The following is a 17,835-nucleotide window of genomic DNA, read 5'->3' as shown; positions in this document are numbered from 1 at the left end:
GCTCTCTCAGCTAGTTCTGTACCTGTCTCTACTTCTCCTGACTCTCAAAAAAACCAACCAAAGAAGCACGAAGCATCAACTGACTGCTAAACAGTTCTGAAGAGCAACAGTAAAAATTAGTAGAATCCAATCAACTTTCTTTTCATAGAAAAACACCCATAAGACAAAGATCAGATGCTACAGAAGTCTGCATGCCATTGTGTCCTGAGAAATGGCTTTCAACAGGCAAACAGAATTGTCAAGCAACGCCTCAAAGCACCACGTCCACCACGCAGGAGGAGATGCCAACCACTAAGGTGGAAATGTTCACGTGCAGTAGGGCAGGGTCCCAAAAAAGATACAGCCACCTATCCGAGAAGCATCTCTCCTTTTGATGCTCTTTGGAAAAGAGCTCCTCATAGCTCCTAGCAAGCCACGTACCAAAAATCACTTTAGATCAAGCAATTCCAAACAACACCAGCATTACGTCCCACACTCTGCCACCAACCCATCACCTTTCCGACGTGAGATTCCAGCCAAGGCAAGGGAGTGTGGCCTGACAACAAGAACCCCTGCCTGGAAGCCAGTTCTTCTGCCTGCAGGATGCCTGACCGCCCTCCTTCCACCTCTCAGCACCTCACAGCTAACACACAACCAACTCTCAAAACACCACTAAAACAGCAATACTGAAAAAGCCTTTGAAATCTCCAGATACAACACAGGTTCCCCACAGGCCACGAGGACACTTACCTTGTCTTCTGAAGAACCACCTTCTACCTTCTCACAACAACTCTTCAGAAGATCTGGGTAAAAAAATTCTGGACAACGTTCGTGGTCCGGCTCGAAGAGAGTAAGTGCGATTCGAACAGTTTTTGCAGCTGGTTCAGGGTTCTGGCACTGCTCTCCATTGCCTTTCCCAGAGTTCACAAAGCTGCTGCTCAGTGGACGTTGAAGAGTGGTGAACGAAACCCTGCGTGGCTCTGTCATGGCTATGGCCAAATCTTACCAGTGTGCCCCAGCTGCACAGATACAGATTTCACCAGCCGGTTAAGGATAAGTCGGGACGTCGGCAGTGGAACAAGTCATTTAATTCCAAAGTTTTCTCGGGAAATGACAAATGCCCATGCTACTAGCCCTTGCTGGAAACATTAAAGAGAAAGAAAGAAAGGAAGAAGTCAATCTTCGAACCAGAATTCCCTCCAACGTTGACAGCCCCCCACGCTGTCACTTCTGTCCATCCCCAGCTCTCCATCTCCACACCGCACCACTCCATTTCGAAAGGCTGAAGGAAATACAGCTCTCGAGGAAACCAAACGACCCCACCAGACTTGCTGGGACACGGCCCGGCAGCCCCGGGCAGAAAGGGCCGGCCTGGGGCTGCACCGCCCCGGGCCAGAGCTCCGCTCCGGCCGGCAGCTCTCCCGCTGCGCGGAGGCCCGGACACCCCCGTCCCTGCCCCGGGCCGCGCACCGGCACATCCTCGCTGCCCTCCGATCCGCCCCGAGCAGCCCCCGGCTCCACCGCCCTGCGGCCGCCTCCGGCAGAGCCGCCTCCTCTCTCCCCGCCGGGCCGGGAAGCGCGGAGTGCTCGGGTTAGACCCCCGCCTCCTCAGAACTCCGCCCGAAACACCGTTAAAACAACGGGTCCCGCAACGGCGTCACAAGGCAGCAACGGCACCGGCTGTCGTCAGCCCCGGGGAGAGCGACCCGGGCCCCGGCACCCGCGGGGGGCTGAGGGGAACGGCAGAAAATAAACCCTCCTGTGTTCCGCCTTGTCCTTCGATATCAGAGGGGCTGGGGGCGGCTAGGTTTGGATTCAGAGTGATATCCCATTTGGCACTATTAGTCCGGTCGCGTTCAACTTACTGAACTCTCACAATTACGGATGCACTAACAGTTCACCGCACTTTCAGCTTAGTCGTGCTCCATGGACTCACACGGCTGGACTTAGAGAGTTTGGCGGTGCCCAGCAAGAAACCTTTACGGCTAGCTTAACGAACAGTGCAGTTTATTAGAGCAACAGAAATACAGTTTCTTATGGATTGCCGGTGATAAATACACTGTCTGCAAAAGCACGTGCAAACATTGAGATTATGAATAATACAGCACGTGAAATAAGAAAAGCGACTCTATATAGAGAGATTTCTAAGTTTTCTGAGTAAGCGCTCGGTATAGTCTAGATCTTACCCAAAGGCATCCCTGGGGGGGGGGGGAGGCTCAGCCCATCAGCTGATCCCAGGAGTCAGAGGTAGTCCACGATGGTATCTTCCCTGACTTGTTTTCAATGATGCCTTCCCTAACATCCCCCCTTTCTTAGGCCATTTTTATACAATTCTTCCAAGGTAGAGCTTGAGTGACTCTAGTCACACGTACCTTTATTATGATTGGTATAAAATTCCCTCGCTTTGCTTTTAAAGGTATAGATTAACAAAAATTCAGAGCACAGGTTCAGTGAGGGGTGGCCACACTTTGGAGACGGGTAGTCTTTGGAATGGAGGTGTGTTTTGGTATTATTATGTCATAATGAGCAAAGTTTGCACAAAGGACAGCATTTTGTCAAAATATGACAAACTATTGGCCCAGGGTGGCAAATATGCAGCTTATCAGTACCACAGTACCATGAAGTTGCCATCTCTGCAGCGATCCACAGAGCCTGGCCATGGATCTTCACTCCACTCCACCCACCGTGCCGTTTTACAGGCAACGTTGTCTAGGGAACCACTGTGGAATGGATTCCTTTCACACCCGTTGCGTTCCACCCTGAAAGCTTCTTCGACGTTATACCTTTCCTTAATATGTGAACAATGCCGTACCTTTAATACAGGTTTAATTTCTAAGCCACCTCTGTAATTATTCCACACCAGAAGGGCCTCCCCGCACGCACCGCCGCCGGCCTGCAGGGGGCGCTGCTCTCGCGCTGAAGCCGGGCACACCGCTGCGCGAACCACCGCCGCCGGTCAAACCCACGTGACGACGGCGGACCTATCGCGGGTGCGGCCCTCACACCTGCGGCAGGGGGAGGGCTAAGATGGCGGCCGCCAGGCGGCCGGCGGCGGCTCGGTGTCGGCGAAGCCGCTTTGTCAACAGTCCTTGCTCGGGTCCCCCCCCCGCTCAGCGCACCGAGAGGCACCCAGGCGTCGGCCACCGCCCCCTCCGCCCTCCCAGTCCCTGAGGAAAATAAGCAGTGGGAGAGACCATGGGACTTTAGAGTTTATTATAAAAACAGCAAATGGATGAGTTACAGGAACAAACAAAATCTGACCCATATTTAGAGCTGTAACCAGTCGCCTGGAGAAGGCCCTGTAGGCAGAAGGAGCTTTGGCTGTGGCAGTCGGGCAGCTGAGGAAAGCCCCGGTCACCAGGGAGAGACCCTCCATCCCCTCCGTGCCCGTTCCTGTGTCACTGCTGGCTCGTCCCTGCTCAGCCCCACCACCCTCGGGGCCAGCCCGCAGCGGGGGAGAGTTTACTCTCTGCCCCCAGAAAACTGCACTCATTTCCCCGCAGCTACAAAACTGGGGATCCAGAGAGAGAGAGATTGAGAGAGACAGGCTTTTAGGGCACAGGCAAAACATCACACCCTACATGCAGGAAAGCCCCGGGGGACCTCATTCCCTGGGTTTAACCATGCCCCCCGATCCACGGCAGGGTGCCACGTTGCTGTCCCTGCCCTTATGCTCCAGCAAGGCTGCGTGGGGAGCTCTGACTCAACACAGCTCGGAGGAGACTGATGTTCCAGGGAGAGCTCACAGCAGGTTCAAGGTGTCCAACCTATTACAAACTGGGTTTCCAGAAACCCTCTTGGCAGGGAAGCTCCTCCATCAGACAAGGAAGATCTCAGGATCTCCCAGAGGTCGGTGCCAGGACTCCACAGCCTGCACTGCACATGAGAGAGGACTAAATAGTCCTCCCAGTCCTTCCTGAGCCCCAAATCTACAGATCCTTCCCCACCTCACTCCCCCCCTTCTATTTCTGTGGTTTGTGCAGTGCTGCTGCTTCACTAGCGTGTGTCAGTCACCATGGAGGGACAGCATGAGACCGACCGTGCTGGGTCAGGCCAGCAGCCATGCAGCCAGCACTGGAGGCCCGCAGAGAACCAAAGCAGACCTGGAGAACCTGCTTCCCTGCTCCCAGCACCTGCAGCCAGGAACCAGAGCCAGAGAAACTGTGCGTTTAACAGCATTTGGTGGGTGAATCTTCCTTCCATGGACTCACTAATCACATCTGAAGCCAGGTGAACTTGTGCCAGCCCTGGCACGCAAAGATCCCACCAAGGGAAAGCAAGCTATTTGTCCTGTCCTTCATTCCTTGTCTTGGAACAAGCTCTTACCCCAGGGGGAAACTTTCCCCCTTACCGCATAGCGCCCTAATTCTTTAAAAGCCTTTGGTGAAGAACCTTACAGAAATGCAGGTAGATGACATCTATGACATCACCTTGTAGTGACCAAAGCACCTCTCCCAGCAGCAAGGAGCACACATTTTCCAGTGCCAGGCAGGTCTGAGAACACACAGGAACGGGCACGGAGCCCAGTTTTCACTTCAATAAATCACCTTGAGCTATTTGGTATTTAAGATACTGCAGCAAACAAAGCAATAATACCAACTACCTACTTATTACAGCAGAGAGAAGAAAAAAAAGAAACAGCTACTCTTGCAGGGAGCTGAACCACAGAGTTACATACACAGACCAGCACCCAGGACCCCTCCACCCATACACAAAACAGAAACCCCCACAGCACGTGACACCGCACCAGGATCCACAGCCAGCCCAAGCGGCTGCAATGAAATGGATGGAAACACCCTGTGCCCAGTCAGGAAGGTGTACTTCCCTCAGGCTGCTCTTCTCACGCATAGATCCAGTGCTCGGCCGTGTCCTCCCAGCAAGTCAGCTCCTCCGGGTGGAACCAGAGGGAGATCTCCTGCCGGGCACTCTCAACTGAGTCACTGCCATGGATCACATTCCTATGGGGAAGAAGAAAGGGATCAGCCAGCACTAAGCAGTGAAAGGTGGGAGAAGGAAGGTGCAATTTGGAAAATTTCACCTTGACCAATTTCATTAAACTGATTGAGCCAGTCACATCCTACAATATTCTTTTCCACCGCACAGCCCTCTTCCTTCCAGCTCAGGGGCTGTTCATGGTTATGCTGAACATGGCTTAGGTCATGGATGTGCAGGAGCTGCCAGTTCCCAGCACTCCTTCCTCCTATGATAAGGAACCATTTGTTTGCTACAGGACAAGCTGCAAGTAGCTGTTGATCTGGGGTTTGCTTTGGTTTTATGTCAGTAATTCAAGTTTTGCCTCCAGATTTCCCCCCTTCCTTCTGTCAAAGTAGGTCCATTGAAGCAGGTTTGGTATCAGACACCACAAAACAGAAACCTAAGCCAGGAGGGTTTGTTAAAAGCAGTGTCTACCACAAGCCAGGCTGCAGGCACCCAAGGTCACCACCTGTGGATCTTCACCAGTGCAGAGCCCTAGCACATGTAGAGCTCCCGCTTGGCTTTTGTTACAGACTCAGATGCCCAGTGGAGCTAGAGCAGCTCTCCAGGTGCCCTGGTCCCCAGGAAAGGACTGAGAAGGCCTCCTCCCTTCCTCTTCATGGCCTGACAGTCCTGATTCCCTGGAGAAAAAAGACAAGCAAATCCCACCTGCTTTCAACAGAGAAGGCCTCAGGAGGCAGGAAAGACACAAACCCAGGCTCCTCCTTGTAGGAAAGTGAGCCCCAGGAGGCAGAGGTCAGCTTGTCCTGCCAGGGCTGCTCTGCAAGCTGTCAGAGGGAGACAGCTCTGATCTGAGCACAGAAGGGAGAAGCTCTGCGCCGCAGATGCAGACTGGCAGGGCAGGCCTTGCACAGGAATGCCTGGAAAGGATGCCCCGAAATACTGAGGGAACAAAAAGCCAAAGCTCTCACTTGCTGACTTCAACGCAGAAGTCTCCTCGGATGGTGCCAGGCCTGGATTCGGCTGGGTTAGTCTCCCCAATCATTGTCCGAACTGTCTTGACCACATCCAGGCCCTGCCAGACCTACATGACAGCAAAACAAAAATCAGCTTCCACAACTCCCCCAGCAGGTCATATCACCTGTCCTCTAAATTCCCCATCTGATCCACCTGGGTGAGAGCCAGGAAAGGGTCTCTCTGTAAACAGTCTTCAAAAGTTGATTTTGGAAAATAATCAGAATTGTCTGTGGATTTAATTTACCACAGAAAACGTCCCTGCAGTTCAGTACAGCTTCAAGAGGCCCTCTGAAGAGAGAGGCTACCTTGTTTCCATTGGACCACAAGCCAATACTGCTTAAACATTGCACTTACTTTCTGCTCCTTGGTTCTAGAGAACCTGGCCAGCACTCACCATGGCCACCACGGGCCCAGAGCTCATGTACTTCACCAGCCGGCTGTAGAAGGGACGATCACGAAGGGCGATGTAGTGCTCTTTCAGCAGCTCCTCTGAGGCCTGAGCACGAAGAGCACAAATGTTAGTCTGCTCTGAGCAGGTGGCTATTTGGGCAAGGCCTACACCTGAGAGATGCAGGAAAAGCTGGATAGTGCCACGTTACAATTGAGCTCCTGCACAGATGCTCACTTCCAGGAGTGAAATGGCTTGGCTTTCCTGAAGCCTGACACACAGAGGGGAGAAGTTTCTAGGTCAGAGGAGCAACACCTGCCAGCTTACAACAGCCCTGTAGGAGAGCCCTGGAGCATGGACACAGCAAATGGCAGGCACGCTCCCCACAACTGGTATCACTCCTCCAGAATCAGTTTAGGCACCTGGGTGCCAACCCCCCCCCCGACCTGTGAGGGATTTGGTGCCCGAATGACAACAGCAGCCTATACAAGCTGGAAGGCAGGCAGAACCCCCCCGGCAGTTACCAGCAGAGCCGGGGCCTGTGGGGCCTCACGGGCCTCACTTCAGCCTGGGCCCCCCGGCACCAGGGACCCCAACCCGCCCTGGTGGCGCCGGTACCGGCCGGGCCGGGCCGGGCCGCTCACCTGCAGGAGCTTCAGCCCCACCAGCTGCAGGCCCTTCCTCTCGAACCGCCGGATGATCTCCCCGACCAGGTGCCGCTGGACCCCGTCCGGTTTGATGGCCACGAAGGTGCGCTCGTTGGCCCCGCCGCAGGCTGCAAGGAGAGGGCGGAGGCGTGAGAGGAGAGGGAGAAGGAGACCGACCCGGGCTCCTCAGCCGCGGGGGGCACAGGGGAAGCGGGGTCCCGGCCCAGCCCGCACCGCTCTGGAAGAGGCCGGCGAAGAGCCCCAGCACCAAGCAGATCATGGCGGCGCCGCTCTTAAAGGGGCCGCGCCCCCGCCCCGCCCCGCGCTCTCAGCGCCCCTGCGCCCGCCCCGACACCCGCCTCGGGCGGAACTATCGTGCCGGGGCCGAGGAGCGGCGGGGCCGATAGAGGGGTGCGCTGCCCCCCGTTCCCGTGGCAACGGGCGGGGCCTAGCGCCTCCCGGTTGCCGGCGGCTCGGCTATGGCCGGGAGCGAGCGGCTCGGCCCGGGGTGTGCGGCCCGGCGAGCGGCCGCCTGGGCGGTCTCCGAGTCGGAGCCTGAGAGCGAGCCCGAGCCCCGCGACCCCGGTGCGGCGGGCCCGGCCGGCTCCCCTCCCGCGGCGGGCCCGGCCGGCCGAGGCGGCGGAGGGTCCCCGGGGAGGCCGCAGCCAGGAGGCGGGAGCGGCGGAAGGAGCAGGAGGCGCTGGAGAAGCGGCGGCGGCGGCGGCGTGGCGGCTCCTGCGGCCGGAGCGGTGCCTGCGGTTGATGGAGGTGTGCGCCGACCCGGGTGGGCGGCGGGGGCTCCGGGCAGGCCGAGCCTGGAGGGGAGGGGGGGCGGCTGGGACACTCGAGGCCTCCTGGCTGTCACCTCTGAACGGCTCCCGGGCCGTTGGCGTGGGGTCCACGCAGCCCCCTGGGTATTTATTAGGCTCTTTTGGCTTCGTTATCTCTGTCGTCGCTGTCGTGACTGCAGACTAGATGTGGTTAGATTGCAGTGGGCAGCTGCTGTGGTCCCTGCCTTGTTCCTGAGCCACATGGAGAGATGACCAGTTCCTCCAGCTCTGGGGCTGACAGGCCAGGCTGGCGCCTCTGGAAAATGACCTCTTAACTTCTCCGGGCCTTGTTGCAGAAGCAGAAGGGTAGCGCTTCAGCCCCAGAGGGCTCTGGGAGCTCGCCTTTATAGACCACATGTTTCTGATCTACTTCTGAGGCAGCAAGCTCCTGGCTGTTAATTTGCTCATGTCCTCAAGGGTCATTAGGAAGAGATAAGAAGACTTGCAGTCCAGAGCTCAACCGCCTGCTCAGGCTGGACGATGTTACCTGCTACCTGGAACTCGCCTCTTCATTCAGCTCCAAGATAAGCCTCTGGAAATACCAGTGCCTGAAATATGTTCTCCAGGTACCTGCCAGAGGGCTGAGTCTGCCTCCAGAGCTGCCCTGCCTGGTCAGGGAGGACATTCAGGGCATCAGCACCCCATAGGTCACAGCACAGAGGTTTTCTGGCAGAAAATGAGGTGGCTTATTCTACAGTGCTGGCCGCCAGGGTGTCCCTGAGATCCTGGCCCTTTCGTGGCACTTGCAAGTGCCACTGTTGATCCCCTGACACATCTGACTGCCCGGACCGTATTTCTAATCCCCTGTCCCTGAGGGAGCAGGGCTGCTGGCCCATTTCTCGCCCTGCAGCTTGCCTGGGCAGCCCGGGGTCGCTGGGTGGGTGGGTTTCCCTACTGGGGGCAGAGTGGTGGGTGTGACACTGCATGCCGGTCCCCAACGGCTTGAATCCAAGCTGCAGCTCATCCCTGTGCATGTGTAATTAGATCCATAAGAACTGTATCTTGAATTGCTCTGTTTGTTAGCATCTGTCATGCACCACTTTTTGCTAGTTACGTTATCCTTATGCTACACGTTCACTCCGCTAATTACTAGCAGCAAGATTTGTTTAACTAAACATGTTTTTTAAGGACATGTGTTTTGTATCCTTAAACATTCTGTTTAGAGACTTGTTGGTCTGCTTGCTCTCCTCCATGCAGGTCTTGGTCAGGTTCTGTTGGTTGTCTGGATGGCAGCGATCAGCTGCTTTATCCGACACGGTTTTGAGTAAATTATTACCACGTTTGCACCAATAAAATAATTAGATGTCATATTCTGGGGGTGCATAGCATGGCTTTGCCTGAGGAAGATTCTCCCTGTTTGCTCCAACACAGGCCTGTTGTTGTGCTTATTATTCTGTCAGTAGAAAAGTCTTTGTGGGATAAATACTGTCATCTGTTCTGTTGTGGAATTTGCTGCGAAGTTGTGGGTACAGCCGGTGCTTGGGAGGTGGTGGAGGTTCCAGAAGTGTGTTTGAACAGCTTTTCTCCAGGTGAGGGATCCCATTTGAGCAGGGTCAGCCTGGTGAGGCAGGCTGGCTGGTATAACGCACAGCCTGCCAAAGAAAATGCTGTGTGATTTCTCACTCTAAAAACTCCACCGTGGTGATTATATCAGCACCCACTGAGTCCTCAGAGTTTCTCTCTGTCCCTGGGTTTCACATTCCCCTCTGCCCTGGTGCTAATCGGTTTAGTTCTTGCTTATCTCTTCTGCCCCCATTCCTGCCTAGGTCTCAACCCTGCTCCTGCCTTCCCAACCCTCCTCTCCACCCCTTACCTCACTGCACCAGCCAGAAGCTTTTCTCCTCCTCTTCCCAGGTGCTCGGGTGCCGGCAGAGGGAGCGCAGGCAGCACGAAGGAGCCTGTCCTGTGCCTGCAGCACCCAGCCCTGTACCCTGAGGTCCGTCCTGCCCCAGGGAGCAGCTTGGGGCTGGGCTGGGCAGTCCCGCTGGCAAAGCTCCTCGTAAAACAAGGTGTTGATATTTTTAGGGTGGACAAACAGCATGTTCTCAACTCTCCCCTTGCATTCTTAGAAATAGCTGTGCTATTTTGTTGAAATATCTCAAACAAATTCAGCCTAGAGCAGGTATGTGTCAAAGAAAACAGTCCAAACACGTGGTTTGACAAGGCTGCAGACAGCTGTAAGGAAGGTGCCTAATGGATGGTGTCAACTCACGTTAGCTACAATTGACAGTACTTGCAGAGCCAGTAATTAAGAGCACATTCTCCGTGGGCTCCCCAGTGACATCCACATGTGTGCCCAGCCTGGCTGCTGGAGTAGCAGCGTGCAATGGAGGGGATGGAAACAGGGCTGAAGTGAGCATCCAGGGAGGTGTTGGGGCTGCGCACGGGTGGTGGAACCTGGCTTCCTAGTGACTAATTGTTCAGCCAGTTGGCTAATTTCAGTCTTCTTTCACAGAGAGAGAGAGAGATTAAAAAAATAATTAAGTTTCTACAAATTTAATAAAATCTGTTCTTGGGGGAATAGAAGAGCTGGCTTTGAAAGTTTGCCTTTAGTAACCTAGAATGCACGAGCGGATTTTTACAGTCATTGTGGCAAATTGCCTGTCACTGTCCAGGTACTTGGCTGAAGAAGGACAATTTTATAGGTGCCTGCAGAGATGGTCAAAGTCAATAATTCAGTTAGCAATCCAGCCAGCAAGTGCATGCACTGTAGGAAGCCAGACTTCCTACGCTTGCAGAATTCCTTGTCTTGCACTTGTGTTTTTGTTGTTGTTTAGTAATGCTGATGAAATACCTCTTTGTCCTCACATCAGGGTGTTCTGCCCTTCTCCACAGGTCTCCTCAAAGATCCTGGCTCAGATGCTTGGGTGAAGGTTTTAAGTTCCTTGGACTGTAAATATTCTTTTGAGCCTCAGGCAATTCCCTGCAGCATAACCTGGAGAAGACACATGCCAAACACTCTGTCCGCTCCAGTAAGTACTTCCCGTCTTCTCTGTATATGTAAACCAGCAACAGATGTGCTGTGGGGAGAAAGTTTTGACTTGCCTCTCTAGGCTGGGCACTGGAGCCTCAGAAATGCTGATTACTGGTGACCAGTTAGCTTGGGGAATGGAGCTGGGTCTGATTCTCATGCAGATTATTCCAAAGCCAATGTCTTTTAAAGATCTACATCTCATATTTTAGGCAGGTGTGCATCTAGGGTGAGCCCAGGGAACCTGTAGTAAGCAAGAATGAGACCACTACAAGTCGTTCATACAGAGGTTTTGCTTGGGTACTCAGCAGCATTTCCAGTCCAGATGCTGCGCATGGCACGCTGCCACGGGCAACAGCTGCATGTCTGGAAGAGGCTGAGCAAATGTGCTGCAGGGCCCCTCATTTGGAAAGCCCAATGATTGCTTCTTGAACCCCCTCACTGGGAACCTGAAAGGGCAGGTACCTTCTGGTACCAAATACGGTTCCCATTGCAATTTGGTTTTGGAAGGTTCTGTGTCAAATGGTAACCACATGGCAGTGGAGGCTGAGGTAGGCTGTTCTCGTGCTCACCCCCACTACAGGAATTTCAGGTGGGGGCAGAACTCTATTTTTGCTCTTACTGGATAAAACATTGCAGATATTGTGGTCATATAATAGACTACAGATAAAGTAGGTGCAGATAACGTGGTCATCTAAGTGTGTGCAGTGCAGACAAAGCCATTTTGCGTCCTTTCATCTTGGTTAGCAACTTCTGCAGTTGTCACTGCCTTCCTCGCCAGGCTATTTTTGCACTTTCAGTGACTTGCTTGTTCAGGGAGGATTTTTACCTTTCAGTTCAGCTGTGGTCTTTCACCAGCATAGTATTAACATAGTGAGTGTTAGTGCCTCTTACAGTGTGGGCTCTGCACAGGTGGAGACTTGCTGTCTGCTTTCGTGCTGGACCTCTGCTTGTGTTGGAAATTATTTTGTCTTCTTTAGGATGGCCCCATGGTGAAGACTGAAGAGGAGAAAGAGGTGTTGGTGTTGGTAGAGCCGGAAGATTTTCTTAAGCGCCTCTTTTCCCTAACCCAGGTGATACAGATCTCGGAGCCAGACCTACACAAAGTGCTCTACAGCAGTCACTTTGCCAAGTGAACACGAAAGGGGAGGGAGGGTTCATTCAAAACTGCCATTGCTCCACCCTGAAACAAAGCTGTGTTACAGAGGGCAGTGGTTTGCAAGGAGAGAACTTGTGGGAGAAGCCATATCTGAGTACAGCAGCAGGTCTTTAGGGATATATGCAGGCACCTGTCTTTAACCCTCGGACAGGGTGCTGCTTTCCTCAGAGGGGAACTGGGCAGGCCAGACTTGCCTTTCCTTGCATTTAGCTTTTCCATTCTCATGGAGTCCATAAAAGACTCGCTTGAAAGAAACGTTCAGAGTACACGGCCCTTGGAAACACTTGCATTTTGAAGCAGAGAGATTTGTGTTAGTTCTCATTTGTGTGCAGTCCTACAACATTTTATTTATACCTGTCTAGGCAGCCTGTGCTTCTGCCCTGAGAAGTTCCCAGTCCATCCAGCCCCGTCCAAGACTAGAGAATGACAGGCTAGAATAGGCAGTGTCTGTGTGGAGATCAGTGCTAACACTCTGGGGGAAAAAGGTGAGCCAGAAGCAGCAGCGGAATGTTGGCAGATGTGGCATGTGGTGTGTGCCCGAAGGCAATGCTCTCAGCTGCAGTCTGAGGCTGGCTCCTGCCTGTTCCCACCGATGAGAGGCACCTTGGCAGGCCCCGCTGTCCTGCTGGAGATGGGGAGGGGATGTTTCAGAGGGGTAGGCTGCTATAGATGTGGGTGTGATTTGTCTTGCTTCAGAGTTTTGTCAATGCCCCATCAGCGAGTCAGCCTGACCTGAACCAGGTGTTGCCTTTGGCCGATCTGGAGGGTTCCTCCACCAAAACCTACAGCCTGGCCGTCATCGGGCTGGATGCCTACAGGCGGTACGTTCCAGGCAAGTGGCAGTGCTGGGGAAGTTCATGGCGGGTGAAGATCAGCCTGTCTGCAGGGGTGACACATTTGGGGCTGAGCTGCTGATGCTTGGTGATAGTGTGGTGGCTGTAAATCACAAAGCCCATGCTCATGGGGGCCAGGACTTGGGTTTTGCAGTCTTGAGGGTGTACTTTGCACATGCGTTTATAGCAGCCTCTGAGGATCTTGTAGCCAGAAGGGGTTCACAGATAAGGCTTCTCTCCGCACCCCAGGCGGAGGGCCTCAGTGACACAGAGGAGCTGAGGGAACTGCTCTCGCTGAATTGCCCTTCTGTTCCCAGCACTGTGTGCAGCTCACGAAGTAGCAAGAGATGTTCAATGCCTGGAGCCCTTTTCTTGTTCCCTAAATGTCTCATTCATGTGCTGCTCCCAGTCTCTAAGTCCTTCCTGTGTATGTATGTGCACAGCAGAGCAGTCTCCTCTGTGGTGATGGTGTGATCGCTTCCAGAGTTCCCCGCATAGATGCAGCTACAGTAGCTTGGTCTGTCCTGTCCTGTCTGCAGTATTTCCCAGGGAGAGCTCTTGTCTCACCACCTCCTGGGCTCTTTCTCACTTAAGCCTGTGAGGATACATTTTACCAAGAGTGTTATGTATAAAAAAAATCAGCTGTGGCCTGTTGAGTTCTGCCACCAGAGGAAGAGTGGCTCTCACTCTGGTTTTGGGTCTCCTCTCCCTTGCAGGGGAGCTGCCATCACCCGGGGCGGGGCAGGTGGCCTGGACCAAACTCGACACCTTTGTCTCCAGCTTCCAAGTCAGACTGGGAGGTGGCAGATGTGGGTGGGTTAGGTCTGGCCTTTTCTTCTTTATCAGACAGCAGCCCTGAGGTGTGAATATGTCGAGCTTGTGCATGAGTGGTGTATCTTGCTTATAGGTGTAACCAGGAGCACGGCAGGCAGCAGGCACTGAGCCCTGGAAAACAGAGTCCTAGCTCCCAGCCTGGCCCAGAGCTGTGTATGACTCAGGAGGAGATACTGGAGGTAAAAATTCTTAGAGTCCTTGAAGTTTTATGTTACTTGGGGTTGAGCTGTATGGAAAAGGCTCTCACTGGTGAGGTCTTGTGTGTAAAGAATGCTTTGCCAGGGGAGGTGGTGGCTGGCTTGGATCAGGTTGCATCCGCATGCACCCTCCTTCACCCTGGCTAGCAATGGGATTGAAGAGGGACTGCAGACTTCGAGGCACAGTTTGGAGCCTCTTGTTCTTAAAGACTCTGGTTCAGAGCTGATCTAGCCTCCCCTCACATGTGTGATTTTCCTCCTCCTGTAACCCCACCAAGAACTGCCCAGTTAGCTTTGAAAGGACCTGTTGGTCCTTGCTCAGGACTCTGCCTTGCAGAACGTGTCCCCCACAGCAGAGCAGGAGTGCTCCTTGTGATGCTGCAACAGTCATAAACTAGGTCAAATACTATCTAAACCCTTGCTTGATATCCCTTGAACTAAATTCCTGCCCTGCCTGAGTATGCCCCAAAGGGGTCATGACTCGCTGGCTTACTGGGAGCTAAGAAGGATGAGCAGGCTTTACTGCAGCGCTGTGTAAACAGAGCTAATGGAGGCAGCCCAGCCTCCCTCCCCTTCCAGTCCCAGGCCAGCTTCATCCTGCCACAGGACATGTCCTACCTGCGTGCTTTCCTTGCTGCTCTCACTGGGTGCTGTTGGTGGCGAGGGCTGACACCAGCACTACTGGCTGAGGGTCGAGGAGGGTGAGGGCCTTGGGCTGTCCCGGCTCACGGCTGGCCCACCCGAGCCTGTTCTTTGTCCTGTTGGTCAGCGTGTTACATGTTTCATCTCTGTCGCTTCTCCTCCAGGTGCTGGTGGTGCTGCAGCTGTGGGGTAACATCGAAGTGCTGTTCCTAGACACGTGGCAGGAATTCGGCCAGCATGTCTCTGCACTGACGAAGGCAATAGCAAAACGCCCGTACAAGTGAGTCATGTTGCTGGACTCAGTCACATCCCAAGCCCAGAGCTTTGGGAAACCTCAGTGGAAGTTACAGGAACATATATCTGTGGCTGCCAGCCTGTCCTGGATGACGTCAGTGTAAGGGCCCAGACTAGATGTGTCTTAAGATCATTTTCAGTCTCTGTGCTGATGAAAATCCTCTCTTCTTGAGGTGAACGCAGTGGTGATTCAGCACTAGGAAAGGAGGGAAAATCACAGCCTTAGGAAAATCTTTTCACCCTGGTGTTGTGGAGCTTTCCAGGGAAGGAAAGAAAATTGGGGGCGGGGGGAATATTAGCCCTGGGCAGAAAGAGGTTTTAGAAGGAAGCTCACTGCTTAATGTTACGGGAAGGCTGCAGCGTCTGGGGTCTGCAGGCCTGTGCTCAGTGCACACACCAGCCCCAGCAATCTGTCTTTCCACAGGAGGCAGCTGCAGTCAAAGGAGCTGCCTTTCTGCACTGCCGGGGCCTGGGCCAGCAGGGTGTGAGTGGAGAAGGACGGCACAGGACTCTGGCAGGTGTGGAAGAGACAAATCCAGCAGTTTAACAGGGTCAGCCCTGCAACAGCAGCAGCTATAGCGGAAGCATATCCCTCCCCAAGCCTCTTGTTACAGGTAAGCCCTCAAACCCCTCTGCGTCCTCTTAAAAGCTTGAAGGATGAAGGCAGGAAGGAGTGCCACATGCTTCCTTGCTTAAAGGTCTTTGTTGATGGAGCAAACAAGCCTCGAGTGTGAAATTGGTTCTCCAAGAAAGGCGCTTGTCTCCAGATGAGTGTTTGACTTACTTAAACCATAGCTTTGTTTCAGCAGTAGCTACTTACTGTTCGCTCTTCCAGGCGTCTCCCTGCCTTGATCTCACCTCACAGGACCCGCTCAAAGCATCTTTGCATTTTTGCTTGGCAATAACGTTTGGTTGCCTACCCCAGCTGGTGCAGCTGAGGGTCTGTTGGATGCATCCCACTGCCCTTGTGCAACATGGTCTGTCCATCAGCTTTGCTTGTCTTTATTTGAAATGGGTGATGTCTCAGGTGGCTGCTGTTACAGTCCAACAGCTCTACATCACCCGCAAGCAGAAAACATGTATCGCCCCTGCGGACTGTGAGGGATTTCCACAGGATACCCGAGCTCTCCTACTGCTTGCTGTCACCAGCGGCATACCCCATGCTTTCCTTGCTTTTCTGTTGTCTGATCCTTCAGGGAGCTGATTTAGCTCACTAAATTCTCCCTCTCCCTACTCCCCTTAGCCTTCTGCTGTTTCCTGAGCTAGACTGGCTCAGCGAGGTGTTGGGGGAGCAGGATTAGACTAGGATGCTGTCTGACCCTTCTGACAGCAGCTTAGCCAATTTATGAAGACACATTTTTATCAGCAAGTGCTTGTTTATGTGAGCATTAATCACATAAACTCTTTCCATTTGATCAGGAACTGTGACAGAATTTTTTAAAAAAAGTCTCATGTAGTCACTCACCTCTACTTTTTCTTCCCCTGGAGTTTTGATCTCTGTCCCTAGCTTAGCTGCTTCAGAAGAAGAGGCTTTACAGCTCTCTCCTATATGCTGGAGGGGCAACACACAGCTCTGAGTGTGTGTGAGGTCTGTTTGCAAGTGAGATCTTGTTTCTTCTGAGTTTTATCCCCTCATCCTGGTATGTTTGGATGAAGGCTCAGTCACAGATCCTCACTGTAGTGATGGGATTGAGCCTTGCAGGGGAGATTGAAGTCTTCTCTTAGAGCATCTGTGTTAACTGCTTCCTTCTCCTGTGTGCTCAAAGGCCTACGAAGAGTGCAGCACAGAAGATGAAAAACGACTCCTGCTGAGTGACATCCCAGTGAAATTGGATGTCAGCAGCAAAGACCGCCGTGTTGGGCCAGACTTATCCCGCCGCATCTACCTCTTCACGGTATCCACTGACCCCGACCTTGTGCTGGACCTGAGCACATAGAGGGACTGTGGGCTGTGTCGGTCAGCCTCCTTGTTTTATCTGCCAAGACTCGGCAGTGGCTGAGCTGCTGCTGGCATGGCAGTGCTGCTGGGAGCCCGGCCAAGGGAAGCAGGTGATTCTGTTTCAGAACAGAGACTTGCACATCAATAAATGTCTTGTTACAGATGCTTTCTTCAGCCTCTTGGCTCTCCTTTCCTCTTTTAGCTGCCCCAGCTTTCTATCCCCCTGGCTGGAAAGCTGGCTGTCTCCTAAGAGAGCTAAGGAATGGTTGGAACAGGGGCTGCATGTTAAAGTGTTAGCATGTTAGCAAGCTGTCCCTGAGCAGCACAGGATCAGCTCCTCCGCTGAGACAGCCGCCTGGGGAGTCTGTCCTGCACTACCTTTCAGGTGAGTTGTTGAATGAGCCATGTATTTTCTGCAACGTGTCCTGACTTTTAATGTCCTGCCCCCCACTGGCTCTTTGGTGAGACAGGACCTGTTACTGTAGGTCCTGCTTGTGGCTTCCTTGGGCAGGCCAGTCTTGCTGGAGTTACCTTGGACAACGTTTGCCAACTGTCAAAAACAGCTGGCCAGAGAGGAACAACATCCTTAAGGTAACATAGACCTCAGGGCAGGGGAGGGGAGTTTGTTGGCTTAACTCCCAACATGAGGAAATGCCAGATAGGCTCCAGAAAACTCCATGCGAATGGTGGTTAGGATAGGATTCTCTTTTCCCAAAGCAAACACTCAGTTTTTTCCTCAGAAATAGCTGCAGCCAGGACAGCAGGGGTCAGGGACCGCCCCCCAATGCCTGAGGTTTTGGTATTGCTAATTGGGGCCTTCCACAATGACACAGAAACCCCTGAACTTCTTTCCATGAACTGCAGCTTGCTGGCTCAAAGCAATGCCAACTGGTGCTGCAGAAGTGGGATGGCATCCTCTGAACAAAATTCCTCCTTGCCAGGGATTCTTCTGCCTCCATCTGCTAATACTTGAATTAGTTCCTGGGGAGGAACAATCCAGCAAGGCTGTTTTTTCTGGCTGCAGCACTGATACAGATGGATTGACAGAGAGCCTGTCCTACTTCATTAAGGTTTTCATTCAAACCCTGTCACCAGAGAAGCGAGAGCCATCTTCGCTTAAAGATTTGTGATGTGGGAAGGAAAAGCATGGAGTCTTGTGGCTTGACAGGG

At 53.3% G+C, this 17,835-nt stretch overlaps 2 protein-coding genes across 3 annotated transcripts; one reads left to right on the top strand and one right to left on the bottom strand.

Annotated features, from left to right (window-relative positions):
* Positions 1-3,175: 3,175 nt before the first annotated feature.
* Positions 3,176-7,330, bottom strand: NME3 (NME/NM23 nucleoside diphosphate kinase 3). Of its 2 annotated transcripts, none has more exons than XM_030001849.2 (5): positions 7,201-7,330; positions 6,964-7,094; positions 6,326-6,427; positions 5,886-5,998; positions 3,176-4,937 (listed from the first exon to the last, which is right to left on the bottom strand). In XM_030001849.2, exons 1-5 carry the CDS (start codon positions 7,244-7,246, stop codon positions 4,820-4,822), a joined length of 510 nt encoding a protein of 169 aa, XP_029857709.1. In that variant the 5' UTR covers positions 7,247-7,330; the 3' UTR covers positions 3,176-4,819. The 2 variants fall into 2 exon arrangements, with proteins under 2 accessions (XP_029857709.1, XP_029857710.1); XM_030001850.1 differs by lacking the exon at positions 3,176-4,937 and adding an exon at positions 4,944-5,594.
* Positions 7,331-7,410: 80 nt separating this feature from the next.
* Positions 7,411-16,831, top strand: EME2 (essential meiotic structure-specific endonuclease subunit 2). The gene is given in 10 exon segments (XM_030001824.2): positions 7,411-7,590; positions 7,593-7,676; positions 7,679-7,750; positions 10,632-10,768; positions 11,748-11,840; positions 12,623-12,747; positions 13,667-13,772; positions 14,597-14,712; positions 15,151-15,340; positions 16,493-16,831. Coding segments are annotated over 10 exon segments (1,239 nt in total). The 5' UTR covers positions 7,411-7,445; the 3' UTR covers positions 16,664-16,831.
* The last annotated feature ends 1,004 nt before the right edge of the window (positions 16,832-17,835 follow it).

Source organism: Aquila chrysaetos, chromosome 25 (assembly GCF_900496995.4).
Source record: "Aquila chrysaetos chrysaetos chromosome 25, bAquChr1.4, whole genome shotgun sequence".
NCBI lineage: Eukaryota > Metazoa > Chordata > Aves > Accipitriformes > Accipitridae > Aquila > Aquila chrysaetos.
The sequence above is the reverse complement of the archived record's forward strand: the minus strand, read 5'-3'. Positions and strand labels throughout refer to the sequence as shown.